This window comes from Bos mutus, chromosome 27 (genome assembly GCF_027580195.1).
Source record: "Bos mutus isolate GX-2022 chromosome 27, NWIPB_WYAK_1.1, whole genome shotgun sequence".
NCBI lineage: Eukaryota > Metazoa > Chordata > Mammalia > Artiodactyla > Bovidae > Bos > Bos mutus.
Window position 1 is genome coordinate 6,712,269 of NC_091643.1, and position 19,765 is coordinate 6,732,033.

A 19,765-nucleotide genomic window follows, 5' to 3' on the forward strand; every position below is an offset into this window, starting at 1 on the left:
AAGAATGGGACACGACTGATTATCTAATTATCATTAGAAATTATGCACTTTCCTATACTGAAAATGTTGAATAATCTTGTCCATACTAACATGATCTTAAAATCCATGAAAAATTGAATTGGGAATATCTAGGAAGAGCCTGGGAGAAGGCAATGGCACCCCACTCCAGTGTTCTTGCCTGGAGAATCCCAGGGACGGCAGAGCCTGGTGGGCTGCCGTCTATGGGGTTGCACAGAGTCGGACACGACTAAAGCGACTTAGCAGCAGCAGCAGCAGCAGCAGGAAGAGCCTGAGGATTACAGCCTGAAACTTCAAGGCTCCTCCCACAACCCCTCTCTCAGAGGCAGAAGTCAAGAGCCCTGAGTGATAACGCAAGCATAGGAGTGAAGTCTGGAGACTGGGTCCAATCGGCCCCATCTTACCTGAGCCATCTGTTTTCCCACCTATTTTGGGTTCTGAGGTAGGATCAGAAACAGAGACTGAAGCAGAGGCAGGTAACAGGCGGAACATCTTATGTTGCTAAAAAGAAAAAGCCTATGACATTTAAAACTTCCCTAACCAACCAGAAGTTCTCAAAGGAGATAACTAAGACTTTGAAGCAGTCATTTGAAAGAATCCAAGGTCAGATCCACCTGCTGATGTCAGAGAGCCTCTCAGAGAGGCTGGGGCAGCTGCAGCCCTCCTTGGGACACGAAGGAGCCAGCCATTGCGGAAGCTCACTCTACCTCAGGACACGGGCTGGCAAGCACCCTGTGGGTCCTCCCCTTGACTGACGATCCTCTGGACCCAGCCACATCTCCACCCACCAACCTGAAGGAACCAGGAACTCAGGCCATGCAGCTAACTAGGTGGGGACACAGTCCCACCCACCAGAAGGCTGCCTTAAGACCTCCCCAAGCCCACGGCTGGCCCTGAACATGCCCTGTCCACCAGAGGTTCCAGGACCTGGCCGCACACACAAGCACCCAGGACCCAGGCCTGGGAGCTCCCAGGGCCTTGCAGCCACAGACCCCAGGACCCAGCTCCACACAGAGTGAGCAGGCGCCAGCCCCAGAGTCTCCTGGGCCTTGGCCCCACTCCCCAGGAGCCTGCTCTCACCTTGGGACCAGCATCACCCACCAGCAGGCAGAGACACACCCAAGGAAAACTGTAGCCTTGAAGCCTGAAGACTGAGCCCACCCACAAGCTGGGCCCTGGCCTGCCTACCTTCAGGCCAACGCCAGCTCTGAGAGACACTGGGTCCCTTAGCCAGCTGCCCCAGGATCCAGGTCCATGCAACAGAGGTACAACTGCAGTGCTGGCACCCCCAGATCCTGCAGTTAGACCCCAGGACCTGGCTCTGCCCGTCACTGGGCAGCATCAACCCTGGGGCTCACCAGGAGTGAGGCAGCCAGCCACCCTGTGACTCAGGCACACCAACCAGTGACCAGCAACGTCTACACAAGGAGGGCCTGGCAAGCAACCAGACCAGGGGCCAGCCATGCCTGCGAGATCACCCACTGTAGTCAGCCCACCACAAGGGGAGGACCCACAAAGTCATCTTAGGAGGCACCCCTAGAGCACAGAGCCCTGAGTGCTGCTGGGCTCGCAGGAAGTCCCTGCCAAAGGTCATTCTCCAAGGTCAGGAAATGTAACCAAGTTATCAGATACACAGAAATGAAACCAGCGAATAAGGCACAAAGAGATGACAGGAGAACGTGTTCCAAATATAGGAACAAGTAGAAACCCTAGAAGAAGAACTATGTGGAGATATGCAATTTAACTGAGAAAATGTTCAAGGTACCAATTGGAAAGATGACCAAAGAACTCGGGAGAAGAAGGAACAAACAGAGGGAGAAGTTAGGGTTTTTTAACAAAGAGTTAGAAAATACAAACAACAACTAAACAAATGAAGAATACAATAACTGAAATGGAAAAATACACTAAAGGAATCGGCAGTAGATGAAATGATACAGAGGAATGGATCAGTGAACTAGAAGACAGAGTAGTGGAAATCACTGCTGCTGAGCAGAACAAAGAATAAAAAGAAATGAGGACAGTTTAAGAGATCTCTGGGGGCAACATCAAGTGCACCAGCATTCTCAGTGTAGGGGCACCAGAAGGAGAAGAGAGAATGTGGAAGGCAACATACTTGAAGACATAATAGCTGAAAACTTCCCTACCCTGGGAAAAGAAACAGACTTCTTGGTTGAAAATCCACAGTCTGAAACAGGATCAACCCAAAGGGGACACTGATACACTGCAATTAAAATGGCAAAAATTAAAACTAAAGACAGAATATGAAAAGCATCAAGGTAAAAGCAACGAGTTACTTACAAAGGAGCTCCTATAAGGTTATCAGCTAACTTTTCAGCCAAGGTAAGTGTCCATCAACTGATAAATGAATAAAGAAGATGTGAGACACACACACACACACACACACACCACAAACACAATGGAATATTACTCAGATATGAAAAAGAATGCAATTTGCAACAATATGAATGGATCTGGAGAGTATTATGGCTAGTGAAATAAGGCAGACAGAGAAAGATAAATACTGTGTTTCACCACTTATTCATGGAATCTAAAAAAAACAAATGAGTGAATATTACAAAAATGAAACAGACTTACAGATATATAGTACAAACCAGTGTTTACCATGGGGAGACGGATGGGGGAGGAGCAATATAAGGGTGGGAAATTAAGGGGTAAAAACTACTACATATAAAGTAAATAAGCTGCAAGGATACATTGTATAGCATGGGGAATTCCAGCCAATATTTTATAACAACTGTAACTGGAGTATAACCTATAAAATTCTTGAATCACTATGTTATACACCTGAAGATAATATTATAAATCAATTATACCTCAATAAGAAAAGAATAAATATGATACACAAAATTGTCAGGAGCCAGCACGGGAGTTCCCACCCATGACAAGGTCATGTTGGAGAGCCCTGACAGGCAATGCGAGTCAGGGCTCGAGGACCGCCCTGGATCTGCCTGAGCATCTACCCCAAAACCAGAACCTGTCTGTTTTACTATTTTATGACTTTTACCAACTCTTCTGACATTAACGGGGGGCTATCCCCGACCACCTTTCTCTGAAGGAAATCAACTTAGAGCTCTAGTTAATTAGCCTCCTGGGCATAATAAGAGTGTTTTAATCTAAACCCCTCAGATGGCTCTCTAACTTGTCTGACAGGTTTACCCGGACTCTTACAGCTACGCATACGATTGTTTACAGTCTCCCAACTGCGAGAGGCACGGGGAGCTTAAGATATTCAAATAGTATAGAGCCTCTCGGAGAGTTAGAAATTGTTAGACTAGAACTAGTAGAGGATTTCATTGTTGGGCCAGTGCTTGCTGCCAAGTTTCCAGATCCCCTGTATTGTGTCCTTGGGAGTATACTAATTAATATAGTTGGTATATAGAAAAAATAAGTAGTGGCCTTGGTGCTAACAACTTTAGACCCTTAAGGTAATAAATTCTTTCCTTGTTGTAAACCCACTGCACCTCTGTCCTATAGGAATGCAACTTTATCTAACACCTTTGGAGGATGGCGCCAAACTTTAAAATAATTATTCTTAGAGAAAATAAGTCTTATGGTTGACAAACCTTTATCAAAGTCATAAAACGTTAACAGGCCTTCTGGCCAGAAGATGATGTAAATCACCTGAACCATTTGTATACGATAAGTTTGCAGAAAAGAAAAGCATGGTCTCAATAGGGATCAAAGACTGCTGACTTTGTATGATTTTACACCCCCTATTATCCTCTATGCACAACTTAAGGTATATAAGCTCCCTTTGAAAATAAAGCTACGGGCCTTGCTCAAAGCTTGGTCTCCCCGTGTCATTCTTTTTTGCTTCTTTTTCTCTCCTTTTTTTCTCTGTTCTTCTTTCAGGGTGACTGACTTGGAGCGTTGGGGCTCTCTGAGACCATTTACTTGCCTGGGCTTCTAAGATCCACTTGAGAAGGTGCCTAAGGTGGGGCACCTTCCGCTATTTGAGAGGGCGCCTGCGGCCTCCGTGGTCAGTGCAAACCTGGTGCACAGGTTTTATTAGTTTCCCACGTAAACCAGTCAGGTCAAACCTTTGTGTCTTTTTCTTTTTATCTATCCTTTTTGCCAATGCTGTCCTCCCGAGGGAACCCCTGGACCCAACTGGGGCTGGACCCCAATACAAAATAATAAAGAGAAAGAAATGAAAGAAATGCCCCGGAGACAATTCTTCATCTTCAGGTGTTTCCTTGCCCCTTTTTCCTAAGCTGTTAGACTGAAGTTTCACTTGCAACTGGCTTGCGGACACAGTGTTGTTAGAGAAGATGAAGTAGCCTGGTGGGCTAGTGTGCAGGGTGCCTAGAAAAGGTGGTGGGGCAGTCCTACAGAACTTGGGGAGCATCACGAGCCAGCGTCAAAGCCACACTATCGCAATGTTTCTCTTGACTGCACCCTGGCAGAACATGCTAGAATATGCTAACACATGAAGGAAAATATGCACAGCGCAGATGGAAGTGGCAGGACCGTGCAACCCAGCACTGCAAGCCTGCGTCTGCAGGAGCAGCCTAATGCTGAGCACCCGCAGCAGCCACCTCAGTCTACCCACTGTACTGCCTACAGGCAGCTGCCACTTCACCCTCTGCAAAGGCCATTCTAGACACAGACATACTCCATTCCACCTGGACCCCAGCATCACACGTCAGCGGACAGTCCTGTCACATGGGCTTCCTTCCGTCTTCCAGGGTGAAGCACGCATGTTGCCCACACACACCTGTCCCTCCTCCAGAGACGGCCCCGCTCTGCGTGTGTGCCTGGATCACAATTCTGTCCCTCCCTGCTTTGTTTCCAGGGCCTCACGCTATTTACTATTCTATGTGTTATAAGTTGAACCCTTCCTTCAACCACCAGAAATGGAAACTCCATGAAGATATGGCCCTTGTCCTTTCTATATACTTCTATATTTTTGATGCCTAGCGCATGGCAGGTACTCAAAGTCATTTGTTGAAGGCAGGAATAAATAGATGAATAAGAGGTTAGAAATGAATAATCTGTGAGTCTTCTGATTCTTAAGTTCTAAAGTTCTATTTACAGAAGATCAAGTACATAAAGGATTTATGATTTAGGGTTAGAGGTTTTATCAAATTTCAATAATATTTATCTAAATAAATATCATTTTTCTTTATTCCTTTGCTTCAGATAAATTCACTTTAATTTTGAGCTTATCTTAAAGATGAAATAAATGAGACAGGAAATGTCAACAAATGATGCTTACTCTTCTTTCCATCCATATCTGCATGGATTTTCCGAGCCAAGAACCCGCTTTTGTACACAGCGGCATTGGGGTCGTGAGGAATGTCCAGGAATGGGTTGGTGGTGCTCCCAATGCGGCTGATGCTCTTTGGATGTGTTCCATTAGCCTTCTCATCGGCACCTTCGGACAGAGACTTTTTTTTCTCTTCATCGTCTCTAAAAGGATAAAACAAAGATGGAACACAAGGGTTGAGTAACACAATATTCAATGAACAGTTATCTGGTGTAAGAAATTATCATACTTTCTAATGGCCTGTAAGTCCTGATGACAAGGACCACGATAAGGACAGCTGCGGTTCCCTAAACACCTCCTGTGTGTCAGGCATTAGTGAGCGTGGCAGTCTTGGAAGACTGACATTAGTATCCCACACCACAGGTAAGGAAACAGACTCAAAGTTTACATAAACATGCCAAAGCACAGTCCTAGGAATTACAGGAAGAAGCTGAGAGGATATGACTGCAAAGGCTCTAATGCCTCTGGCCTTTCCATCTACTACAGAACCCTCAGGTTTGTCTGCTTTCAAAACAAGTGGAACTTCTCTGGCAGAGATCGTGATTTTGATTTCTGCATGCCCTAGTATAGTGCCAAGCATACAGAATACGATAGGTGGAGACTAAGTCCAGTAAACAATATTAGACTATGTCTGCCAGATAACCAGGTAGTCTCTACTAATAACACCTCAGGTACAGCTGTCGGTGGGTTCCGACGGGGCACCACGCACCGTGCTCTGGCTTTCCCACGCATCCCATCACCAACTGAGGAAGCCGCTAATTGCCCAGCCCTGCCTTCGGAACCCCTGTTCCTTCAAGCAGGGAAGGTTTAACTCTGACATTACAATGTACATTAAGTATGAAGGAGGCGGTCAGAATCAATTAATAAAGAGGGGCAAGAGGAGAAGAAAGTTAACAAGCTCTGATATACTGCTGGAAAACGCATAACCAGAATAGGAGCATTTGTCTTACTTCACCTGTTTCAGTATCCTGAATCACCTCTGGTTTCATTGTTGTTAAGCTTTGAATATTGAATTTTTTTCCTCAACATTTCCACCAAAATATGGAATCTAGAAAAACGGTACTGATAAACCACCTTGCAGGGCAGGAATAGAGAGCGGACTTGCTGGCACAGCAGGGGAAGGAGAGGGCGGGGCGCGCTGACATGCGCACACTAGGGCGAGGCGCCTGCAGCACCGGGAGCTCGGCTCAGGGCTCCGCGGTGACCTGGGGGTGGGGTGGGCTGGCGGAGGGAGGCTCAGAGGGAGTGGATGTAAGCATAGCTGACTCACGCTGTTAGACCGCAGAAATCAGCACACTATGATAAGGAACGATCCTCCAATTACAAATAAAAACTAATGATAAGAAATTCAACCAAAATATATTGAAAATAAACCACAAGCTTAATAATCACCAAAACTGCTTGTTTGGTTATCAGAGAAAAACAGTGTTTTTTTCCTCCACTGGTATTTTATAAATAATTGTGAAATATATGAAAATAACACTGGACTCAGGTAACTGTATTTTACTTTTAATTTAACTTCTATTAATAGACAGTTTTGGGTTTGCAAAAGTACAGAGTTCCCTTATGCTCATCAACAAGTTACCGCAGTTGTGAATACTTTTTTTTTGGTTTTGGTCACACCACACAGCAGCGGGGATCTTAGTTCCCTTACCAGAGATGGAACCTAGGCCCTCTGCAGTGGGAGCATGGAGTCCTAACCACTGGACCCCCACGGAATTCCCCCCAGTGTTAACACCTTACAGAACCAAAATAAAACTGTCAGAATGAAGAAGCTAATGATGCAATACTAAGAAGCGAACTTCAGACTTCATTCAGATTTCACCTTTTTTTTCCACTAATGTTTTTTTTGTTTCCAGGATCCTACCCGTGACCCCACAGTGCATTTGGCTGTCATGAGTCCTTTGTCGCCTCCAACAGTGACGATTCTTAGGCTTTCCCTTGTCCTTCATGATCTAGACACTTGGAAGAGTACTAGTCGGTGGTTCTGTATGTTTGTTTGATGTCTTCTCAGTGTTCTTGCCTGGAGAATCCCAGGGACAGGGGAGCCTGGTGGGCTGCAGTCCATGGGGTCGCACAGAGTCGGACACGACTGAAGCGACTTAGCAGCAGCAGGATGATTAGACCAGGGCTATACACTCTTGAGAAGGATGTCATGGGTGATGCCCTCTCAGCCCACCACGTCAGGAGGAAGGTGTTTTATCGTCAGGGGGATGAACCTGGATTACTTGTTTACGGTGGTTGGGGCAAGTTTCTGTCTGTGGAGTTACTGTTTTCCTTTGTAAATGATTTGTGGGAGATCCCTTGTGACTATGAACACATCCTGTTTCTCCTGAAGCTTCTGACCACTAATTTCAGCAGTCATCTGTGGGTCTTGCCTATGACAATAACATTGAAGTGATCTAATGGTGATTTTCTTTTATTTCCCTAATTTCTTCTTCATTACTAACTGGGATTCTTATTTGAGTATGGACACGTAGGTATTTATTTTATTCTTTGGATTATAGTCAAATACCACAATTACTCTTGTTCAAACTTTTCCAGCTTTGCTCATTGGATGGCCTACAAAATAGGCTTCCGCGTCCTAGCAACATCGCATCGTTTTTCCTTTCTGTTTTGTAAGTACATCCTTTCTTTCAGATACCACAAGATGCTACCTCCAAGCTCATCTTGTATTTTCCTTGTCCCAGTCCTGGAAGAAACCACTCTCCAAGGAGTCCAGTCCTATTTACTGGAGATTGGCACTCAGAAACCAAGTCTAGGCGCTAGGCATGCTCACTGCCTCCAAGCCCTCTCAACAGAAACACCTAGGGAAATGTGTGTGTAATATATATACACATACATATATATATATAAATATATAAAACATATACATATACATTCATCCAGCCATCTATCCCTCCCTCCCTCCCTTTCATGAGTTCATATGAATACATAGTGATATCTCCAACACAAGACAAAATTCATTCCAGCCTTTGCCCTTTGCTTACCTGTACTTCTTCAACAGTGAGAAACCTGGCTCTCTTATCTATAATATACTTATTTATATGTTCAACCCTAATAAATATATATAACAATGCTTACACAAGTCATTTGGAAAACAAACTAATTTGGTATGGTCTGAACTGTATCTTGCATTCCCCATACTGTGGCTGATAGTTAAGAAATGAACAGACACAAAACCTACGGCTCCTTGAGATGCACAGCTCGGTGGAAATGCACAACACGTCCTGTATCCACCATCACAGGACCAGACAGAACGGTTCGGTCACCCCCCAATTCCCTCTGCTACCTTCTTTTAGGCAATTCCTCTCCCTGACCAGCTCCTGGAACTACCAGTCTCTCTTCCTTTCCAACAATTTTGGCATTCTTTAAATGTCACACAAATCGTTTATTTTACTTGGCAAAACATATTTAATACTCATCCATACTGTTGCGAGAATCAATAGTCTGTTCCCATTTATTGCTGAGTACTATCTTATTTTCTAGACATACAGTTTATTTATGCATTTACTTTCCCTTACCCCACACCTCCAGCTTTGCTGAGGTAAAACTGATTTATTTACTTAGTTTTATATTTATTATTTTATTTCTGACTGACTGGGTCTTTGGTGCTGCAGGTGGGCTTTCTTGAGTTGTGGTGAGCGGGGGCTACTCAGTAGTTGGGGTGCAAGGGGTCCTCATTGCAGTGGTCTCCCTTGTGGCAGAGCAGGGGCTCTGGGGTGCGTGGGCTTCAGCAATTGTAGCACGGAGGCTCAGTTGCCCCACAGCACTTGGGAATCTTTCCAGACCAGGGATCGAACTGGTGTACCTTGCTTTGCAAGGCAGATTCTTAACCACTGTAAGACCAGGGAAGCACCTAATTTACTAAGGTATTTTAAGTATACAACCTAAACATTTGATATACACATACATTGTAAAAGATTCCCCAATATTGAACTAACAAGTTCAATACGTCACATATTTACAGATGTATTTATTTTTGGTAAGAAATTTAAGTATATCTCTCAGTAAATTTCAGTTACACAATGCACTGTTACCAACTGTGTTCACCAGGCTTTATATTATTTCCTCAGAATTTACTAACCTTTCAGCATCAAGTTTGTACCCTTCTGAACAATCTCTCCTCATTTCCCCAACCCCATAGGCCCTGGAAACCACTTTTCTACTCTGTTTCCATTTAGTTGTCTGAAGCTTGTGACCCTGTGGACTGTAGCCTTCCAGGCTCCTCTGTCCACGGGATTCTCCAGGCAAGAATACTGGAGTGGGTTGCCGTTTCCTTCTCCAGGGGATCTTCCCGACCAGGAATCAAATCCGGGTTTCCTGCATAGCAGGCAGATTCTTTACTGACTGAACTATGAGGCAAGCCCTCTGTTTCTGTAAGTTAAACTTTAAACTTAACTTTAAAACTGTTAACAAAACTTTAAAACTAAAGAGCCTCTTGATGAAAGTGAAAGAGGAGAGTGAAAAAGTTGGCTTAAAACTCAAGATTCAGAAAACTAAGATCATGGTATCTGGTCCCATCACTTTATGGCAAATAGATGGGAAAGAGTGGAAACGGTGACAGACTTTATTTTGGGGGGCTCCAAAATCACTGCAGATGGTGGCACAGCCATGAAATTAAAAGACGCTTGCTCCTTGGAAGAAAAGTTATTACCAACCTGGACAGCATATTAAAAAGCAGAGACATTACTTTGCCAACAAAGGTCCATCTAGTCAAAGCTATGCTTTTTCCAGTAGTCATGTATGGGTGTGAGAGTTGGACTATAAAGAAAGCTGAGTGCCAAAGAATTGATGCTTTTAAACTGTGGTGTTGGAAAAGACTCTTGAGAGTCCCTTGGACTGCAAGGAGATCCAACCAGTCCAGCCTAAAGGAAATCAGTCCTGATTATTCATTGGAAGGACTGATGCTGAAGCTGAAACTCCAATACTTTGGCCACCTGATGTGAAGGGCTGACTCATTGGAAACGACCCTGATGCTGGGAATGATTGAAGGTGGGAGGAGAAGGGGACGACAGAGGACGAGATGGTTGATGGCATCAATGACTCAATGGACATGAGTTTGAGTAAACTCCAGGAGTTGGTGATGGACAGGGAGGCCTGGCGTGCTGCAGACCATGGCGTCGCAAAGAGTTGGACACGACTGAGCGACTAAACTGAACTGAAACTTTAAAAACAACTCTAGATATAAGTGATTCCCTATGGTATTTACCTTTCTATTTCACTTAGCATAATGCCCTCCAGTTCATCCAGGTTGTCCAAAATGACAGAACTTCTTTCTTATTTTAGGGCTACATAGTATACTGAGCGACTGCACTTTCACTTTTCACTTCCATGCATTGGAGAAGGAAATGGCAACCCACTCCAGTGTTCTTGCCTGGAGAATCTCAGGGACGAGGGAGCCTGGTGGGCTGCTGTCTATGGGGCTGCATAGAGTCAGACACGACTGAAGCGAATTAGCAGCAGCAGCAGTATATCTCTCTCTTGGTGTATGATATCTTTATCCATTCATTCATAGATGGACATTTGGTTGTTTTCATATTTGGCTATTGTAAATGATGCTGCTCTAAACATGGGAGTACAGAAACCTCAGAAATAATTTCTTTATTTTGGCTATTTATCTAAAAGTAGGATTGCTGGAACATATGGTAGTTGTATTTTTAACTTTTTCAGGAACATCTGTAATCCCTTCCACAGTGGCCGTGCCAGTTTACACTGCCACCAGTAGTGCTTTTGTGGGTCCTCTTTTTGTAACAGACTTGCCAGCGTTTGTTACCTCTTCTCTTTTTGATGACAGACATCCTAACAGGCAGTATCTCGTGTGGTTTTGATGCATTTCCACGGTAAGTGATGCTGAGCACCTTTACATACACCTGTCAACTTCTTTCACATCTCTTTGGAAAAAAATGTCTACTTAGGTCCTTTCCAAACTTTGAGTTATTTGATTTTATGCTAATGAATTACAGAAACTCATTGTATACTGTGGAATAATTAACCAATTGTCAGATATAAGATTTGCAAAAAATGTTCTTATTCCATAGGCTGCCTTTTCATTTTGTCGATGGTTTCATGTCATGCAGAGCTTTTTAGTCTGACGCAGCCCCACTTGTCTATTTTTGCTTGCTGCCAAATTAAAAAAAAAAATTGGTCAAGACCAATGTCAAGGAGTTTAATGGTTTCAGGTCTTATATTCAAGGCTTTCATCCATTTTGAGTTGATTTTTGTGTTTGGTGTAAGATGAAGCCCAGTTTCATTCTTTTGCATGTAGATACCCATTTTCCTAACACTACTGAAGGGACAACCCTTTCTCCACTGTAATGTTTAACTACCTTGTGAGTTAAGCTCTGGGTTATTGGGTTCCACTGACCTATGTGTCTGTTTCTATGTCAGTACCATACTGTTTTGATTGTTTTATAGTTTGAAACCAGGAATTTGTGATGTATCCAACTTTGTTCTTTTCCTCAAGACTGCTTTGGCTATTTGGGGGTCTTCTGTGGTTCCATACAAATTTTCAGTTCAGTTCAGTTCAGTTGCTCAGTAGTGTCTGACTCTTTGCGACCCCATGAATTGCAGCACGCCAGGCCTCCCTGTCCATCACCAACTCCTGGAATTCACCCAAACTCATGTCCATCGAGTCGGTGATGCCATCCAGCCATCTCATCCTCTGTCATCACCTTCTCCTCCTGCCTCCAATCCCGCCCAGCATCAGAGTCTTTTCCAATGAGTCAACTCTTCGCATGAGGTGGCCAAAGTATTGGAGTTTCAGCTTCAGCATCAGTCCTTCCAAAGAACACCCAGGACTGATCTCCTTTAGAATGGACTGGTTGGATCTCCTTGCAGTCCAAGGGACTCTCAAGAGACTTTTCCAACACCACAGTTCAAAAGCATCAATTCTTCAGCACTCAGCTTTCTTTATAGTCCAACTCTCACACCCATACATGACTACTGGAAAAAGCAGAGCTTTGACTAGATGGACCTTTGTTGGGAAAGTAATGTCTCTGCTTTTAGCTTTGTTCTATTCCTGTGAAAAATGCCATTGGGATTTTGATAAGGATTGCACTGAATCTTTAGATTGTTTTGAGTATTATGAACATTTAACAATATTAATCATTCAAATCCATTAGCACAGAACACTTTTGATTTGTGTCGTCTTCAGTTTCTTTTATCAATGCCTTATAGATTTCAGTGTATACACCTTTAACTTGCTGGGTCAAATTTATCCCTAAGCATTTCATTGTTTTTGACGCTACTGTAAAAATGACTGTTTTCTTAATGTGTATTTCTGATAGTTTACTGTGGGTATATAGAAATGTGACTGATTTTTGTATATTGATTTTATATTATTCACTTAATTTATTAATTCTAATAGTTTTTGGTAGACTGTAGAGTTTTCTGTATATATTACGTTGTCACCTATAAATGAAGACAACTTCACTCTTTGCTTTTCAATATGAATGCCTTTTATTTTTCTCTCCTAATTGCCATGGTATCCTTATCTTCTTCCTGATTTTAGAAGAAATATTTTTCAAGGTTAAGCATGATGTTTACTGTGGGCTGGTCACACATGGCCTTTATTATGTTATGTATGTTCCCTCTATACTCAGTTTTTTGAGAGTCTTTATTAGAAATGGCTTTCTTGGTGGCTCAGACAGTAAAGAATCTCCCTGAAATGGAGACCCAGGTTCCCCTGGATCAGGAAGATTCCTTGGAGAAGGAAATGGCTACCCCTACTCCAGTACTCTTGCCTGGAGAATTCCATGAACAGAGGAGCCTGGCAGGCTATAGACATGGGATTGCAGAGTCGGACATGACTGAGTGACTAATACACACGTACACGTTAGAAACGGATGATGAATTTTGTCAAATGTTTTTTCTGCATCTACTGAGATTATAAGATTTTTATCCTCTGTTTTGTTAATGTGATGAGTCACATCTATAGATTTACAGATTTGACCCATCCTTGCATCCCTGGAATAAATCCTACTTGATCTTGACGTATGCTGCTTGTATTGTGAACTCAGCTTCCTAATATTTTGTCGAGGATTGTTCACATCTGTGTTCATCAGAAATCCTAATCTGTGATTTTCTTTTCTGAAGTGTCCCTGTCTGGTTTTGGTCTCAGGGTGAAGATGGCCTCATAAATGAGTCTGATGGAGATACTGCTCTTCATTTTTTTTCAATAGCTTAAGGATTGGCACTAATTCTTCTTTGAATGTTTGGTAGGATTTATCACTGAAGTCATCTGGTCTTGGACTTTTATTTGTTTTTTTCTTTATTTGATCAGTAATAAAATACCTGTCCAAGTAATTACTAGTAACTGGTCCATTCAGTTTTATGTTTTGTTTTTTCATGACTCACTCTTGGTACATTGTATGTTTCTAGGAATTCATCCTTTTCTTCTACTTTGTCCAATTTGTTGCTGTTAAAAAGTCTCTTACGATTCTTTGCATTTCTGTGGAATCAGTTATAATTTATATTTCACTTCTAATTTATTTGAAGTCCTCTTTATTTCAGTCCATATACAGTGTTTTTTCAAATGTTCTACTGAGGTTTTTGGAGAAGTGGCAACTCACTCCAGTATTCTCGCCTGGAGAATGCCATGGACAGAGGAGCCTGGTGGGCTACGGTCCAGGGGGTCACAAAGAGTCGGACATGATTAAAGTGACTTAGCATGCACACAGTGAGGTTTTTGGATGAAAGTATGATTTTCCTCTCTATATAAACATTAGCCAAAAGAAGTAGTTACACGAATATGGGAGCCATTGGCTACACATGGCTACTTAGAACTTAAAGTGTGGGTAGTCCAAATTGAAATGTACAACAAGTAAAAAAAAGAAAATACACCATATTTCAAAAAGACAGTACAAAAAAGGAAAATATTTCAACAGTTTTTATACCGATTACATATTGACATGAGAATATTCTAGATACACTGGGCTAAATAACTGATTTATAAAATAAACTAGTTTTACCTTTTTTGTTTTACTTTTATGATGCAACTACTGGAATTTTTTTAAAATTACTTATGTGGCATGCATCTCATATCTTTTGGAAAGATTGTTGTTAGAGAGGCTTGTATATCCTAAGACATATCAAAGCCAAAAACAAAAACAGAAGAATGATGATTGAGAAATGTTCAACACAATACTGCTCAGTAAAACCCGGACAGTAAAATGAGGGCTGAAAGTACTCAAGCCCGCAAAACGGGTATTCTTCATATTACAGAAGTTAACGAAAAGACCATGGCACCTTACAGTCGCATTTGCTTCATTCCTTCTCGTGTCACTGCGGGGTTTTATTGCTTTTACAGATATCATAAATCTCAGTGTTTTCCCATAAGGGAGGCTGTTTCCACTGTATTTGGGAGCGGATATAAATTATTCCAATTTACTGATAAAAGAATTCTATAGATTTATCTGCTATCAGCAACAGAGCTTTTGCTGTTCTCAAAATAAACTGCGTCTTAAGTCCTGGACTTAACCACCCAGTGGCTCACACATGATTACACAGAAGATGGGATGAAGAATGTGTTGGGCAAGTGAACTCATTTCTACAGAAAACAGCCTACCCGTCTAGGACTTTTCTGTGTACAGTGAACCACTAAGACATACAAATAATTTTGTTAAAATAAGAAGAGACATAGCAGGACTCTCTATCTTACTTTTGAGGTGAATGATTCATATATGAATGTTTTGTACATTTAAATACCCTGGTAGAATATATTCTACTGAGATACCAGACATCTCAACCCCTCACAACCTACAAAATTCCCCAATACATCCTTCATTCTGTCCTCTGTGTAATCATGTATGAGCCACCGGGTGGTCTAAGTTCAGGACTTAAGATGCAGTTTAATTTGAGAATAACAAAAACTCTGTTGCTGATAGTAGATAAATCTATTTCTCTGTTCTTTCTAAGATCGGCTGTAAATCATAACATTTACTGTATCCTATATTACTTATGACTTTAATTTTTAAACAAAAAAGATAGATAAGGAATCATACTAGTCCACCCAAGTCTTATATTTCACTGGAACAACTGCTTCTTAAAATTGGCAAGAGCTGAACATCATTACACTGACCCAGCCACTGAACAGATTTGAACTACCCCATTTGGCAAGTCTTAGCATAGTGGTGTTTCAGCTGTATCAAAGCTGTTACGCTAGCACCAAACTCAAAAAGTAAGCTATCTTGGAGGGACTTAGTTATATGAAATCTAAAATCTGAATTTAAATATAAATTGGTGGGACTTTAGTGGATGTGGATGTGTGTTTGTGTCTGGGGAAGGGAGGGAGTTATAGCTGAAATGAACAAAAACCTCTAGAGCAGAACTGGAATATTTACTTAACTTGAATTCATTCAGAAACAGTCATGAAGACTATGATATCAGAGCTGGACAATAAAGGTAAGCTCCAGAAATTTTCACCATTCAAACTGAAATTCTAAACTTATTAAATTAGCAATTTCTCATCCCCCCTACCCCAAACACTGGCAGCCACTATTTCACTTTCTGTCTCTATGAATTGAATGACTCTTTCCACCGCATATCAGTGGAAAGCATTTGTCTTTCCATGACAGGCTTATTTCACCTAGTATAATGTCTTCCAGGTCCACTCATGTTATCACAAATGACAGGATTTTCTCATTTTTTTTGTGGCCGCATAACATCCCGTTATATATACTCCACAACTTGATCCACGTATCCAGGATGGATACTAGGCTGTTTCCTTGTCCTGACTATCATAAACAGTGCCGCTTCAAACATGGGAGTGCAAATAGTTTTTGAAGTTATTATTTTGATTTCCTTTGGATATCTTCGCAGCAGTAAAATTGCTGGATTGTATGGTAGCTTTGTTTTAATTTTTTGAGAGACCTCCATACTATTTTCTGTAGTGGCTATACCAGTTTACAATCCCATCAACAGGGCAGAAGGGCTTCCTTTTTTCCACATCCTTGTCAGCATTTATTGTCTCTTACCTTTTCGATGATGGGCATCCCTAATAAGCATGAGGTGATTTCTCATTGTGGTTTTGCATTTCCCTCAGATGATAAAGCGTCTGTCTACAATGTGAGAGACCTGGGTTTGATCCCTGGGTTGGGAAGATTCCCTGGAGTAGGAAATGGCAACCCACTCCAGTACTCTTGCCCTGAAAATCCCATGGACGGAGGAGCTTGGGGCAGGCTACTATCCATGGGGTCGCAAAGAGTTGGACATGACTGAGTGACTTCACTTTCATGATTAGTGATATTGAGCATCTCCTCGTGTACCAGCTGGCCTTTTAAGTACAGTTTCTTTGGGAAAATGTCTAGTCAAGTCTTATGCCCATTTGTTAATTGGAATATTTGTTTTTTTGCTATTGGATTGCATGAGTTCTTTATATATTTTGGATATTACCCCTTATCAGAAAATATACAATATTTCCTCTCTCACAGGTTGATTTTTTTTGGGGGGTTACTTTATTTTACTTCTATCTCTTCAGAACAAGTTACTAAATAAAGTGGCTGAATCTCTGTTCTTCACTCTAGCGTCTTTGATTTTTAAAATTTATTTTTAATTGAAGTATAGTTGATTTACCTTCTTATACTTGCTTTTCCGCTTTGTTGGTTATTTCTTTTGATGTGAAGAAGCTTTTTGTTTGATGTATTCCCACTTGTTTTTCATTTTGTTGCTTGTCTTTTAGGTGTTATATCTTAAAAATCATTGCCAAGACCCATATCAAGATCTTTTTTTCATGTTTTCTTCTAGGAATTTCATGGTTTTACATTCAAGGTCTTACATTTCAATTTCAGGTCTTACATTCAAGTCTTTAACCCACTTTGACTTAATTTTTGTGAGTGGTATAAGATAGGTATCTAGTTTTATTCTTTTACATGTGAATATCCAATTTCCCCAGCAACACAGATTAGAGAGACTTTTCCCCATTGAGTATTCTTGGGTCCTTCGTAAGGTGTCAGTTGGCCGAATGCGCTTGGCTTACACGGGGGCCTCAGTCCTGGTCCACTGATCTTTTTGTTTATATGCCATCACCACACTGTCTTCATCACATTACCTTTATAAGCACAGCTTGAAATCAGGAAGTGTGATGCTGCCTGCCTGGATGGGACCCAGGGTCTGCAAGGCTCCCTGTTTGGGACCCTGAATCAGTCCAGAGTGTGCCCTGACATCCTCGTTAGGTGAACTCACTGGTTTTGCCTTGCAGATGGAGGAAGCCTGGGGCTGCGCTTGGTGTTCAGCACGACCGGAAACAGGGCTGCTGATGGGCAGCTCAGCTTCCTAGGCGTGCTGGGAAGGTTCCCTGGCTGGGTGGATGCAAGCTGCAGGTGGCAAAAAGTGGGGCTATGAATTAGTCCCCCTTCCTGAACTCAGCCAGAAGAGCAGCTCCAAGGCCACTGATGAGGTCTGTGTGTGGTCCTGACTCCAGCTGACCTGTGGCTCAAGTTCCCTGGCCAGACAGCTTTGGCTCTAGAGGCGATCGGCTCTGCTTCCCCTCTTCTCGGCTTGAGCACTGCTGGCTTATGCAACTTCCAGGAGTCCTCAGCAGCCCTTCCTGTCCGATGGGGCTGGGGCCACACTCGGCAACAGGGATGACTATGACTCCGCTCTTCTGTTTGGGCTGGAGTCAACCAGGCTCAAGGGCTGCAGAACTTCCTCATCGGGGACCTTGTTTAGGCAGACCTACACCCTGCTCAATTGCCCTGGTCAGCCCGGGGCCACTGACTTGGGTCAGCAGATGAGCACAGCTGCTGGTTGGGTTAATAATTGGTCATGCAGGTAGGAACGTGGTCTGCCAAGCCCCTCTTCCTCCCCCGTCTCAATCAGACACCCAGGACCGAGCCCCAAGGCTCCCAGGTGATTCCCAAGTGCGAGATCAGAGCAGGGACTCCTACAAAGACACGCACAGTGCCGAGTGCGGTGCGGGGTCGAGTCGGGGGCGAGGAGGGGGGCGGTTCTGGTTGGCGGCCGGTTCTCCCTTCTCATGGAGCGGGGGAACCATAGGCTCAAGGGAGACCCCTCTGCATGGTGTTGGGGGCGCTGGCCTGGGGAAGGGGCCATGTAGTCAGCACGCAGCTCTCCTCCTGCCCTTCTGGTGCCGGCTGCTTTGTCTCTGGGGTACAGGGGTGCTTCTGGCTCCCTCTGTGTTCCAGGAGTCTCTCAGGGGTGTCTTTTTTTGTTACTTGTTTTTAGGAGGGGGAGTAAAGTCGGGAACAACCTGTGCTGCCATCTGGATGACGTCCTTACTTCTTTTTCATTGACGTATAGTTAATGTATAACATTATGTAAGTTACAGGTGTACAATATAGTGATTCACAATTTGAAAGGTTATACTCCATTTATAGTTATTATAAAATACTGGTTATACCCCCATGCTGTACCATGTTTCCTTGTAGCTTATTTTATACAGAGTAGTCTGTGCCTCTTAACCCTCAACTCTGCTGCCCCTCCCTGCTTCTCTCCCCACGGGTAAGTGCTAAGCGGTTTCTCTTAACCCTCAACTCTGCTGCCCCTCCCTGCTTCTCTCCCCACTAGTAAGTGCTAGGCGGTTTCTCTTTGTGAATGGTTTGTTTTGTTTTTTTTTTTTGGTTGTTGTTGTTATATTGACTAGTTTGCTTTATTTTTTAGATTCCACATGTAAGTGACATCACATAGCGTTCTCCTTTCTCTGTATGACTTATTTTACTGAGCACAGTACCCTCCAAGTCCTTTCAGGTTGTTGCCAATGGCAACATTTCCTTCTTTTTATGACTGAGTACTATTCCGGTGTGCATCACATCTTTGTCTGCTCATCTGTTGATGTACACTCAGGTTGTATCCGTGTCTTGACTACTGCGAGCAGTGCTGCTACGCATGGTGGGCAGCATGCATCTTTGTGAGTTCATAATTTTTCAGAACACAGAATTTTAGGTTTGATGTTTTCCTCTCGACACTTTAAATGTCTCACTATCCCCTCTGCCTACATAGTCTGAGTCAGAGGTTCTTGGGTTTGTTCCTTCAAAGGTAAGGTGCTTTTCTCATCCAGCTTCTTTCAAGACTTTTTTCCTTATCTTTGATTTTCTGCAGGATGTAAATGAAGTGCCTGGCTGTGCTTTTTTTTTTTTTTCACAGCTGCAATTTTTACCCTGCTTGGTTTTCTCAGTTTCCTGGATTGATGGCTTGGTGTCTGACCTTAACTTGGGGAGAATTCTCGGTCATTGCTGCTTCAAGTATTTCCTGGTCCCTCTTCCCCAGGCCTTGTGTGTGTGTCTCTCTCTCTTTCTCTCTCTCTTCTCTTTCTGGCACTCATTATGTGCATGTTTTTTAATATTTTGAAGTTCTCCCAGAGTTCTTGGATATTCTGTTCCTTCTCCTCTGCCAAGTGTTTTTTCTCTTTGCTTTTCTGTTTTTGAAGTTTTTATTGACATATTCTTAAGCTCACAGAGATTCTCTTCTCAGATGTGACCAGTCTACTAATGAGCTCAT

At 42.8% G+C, this 19,765-nt stretch overlaps 1 protein-coding gene across 1 annotated transcript in view; it reads right to left on the reverse strand.

Moving 5' to 3' along the window:
* PSD3 (pleckstrin and Sec7 domain containing 3) overlaps positions 1–19,765 on the reverse strand; it is a 500,681-nt gene that overhangs the window by 100,260 nt on the left and 380,656 nt on the right. The window contains 1 exon segment of the mRNA XM_070364266.1: positions 5,258–5,451. Coding sequence (XP_070220367.1) covers positions 5,258–5,451 — 194 coding nt within the window.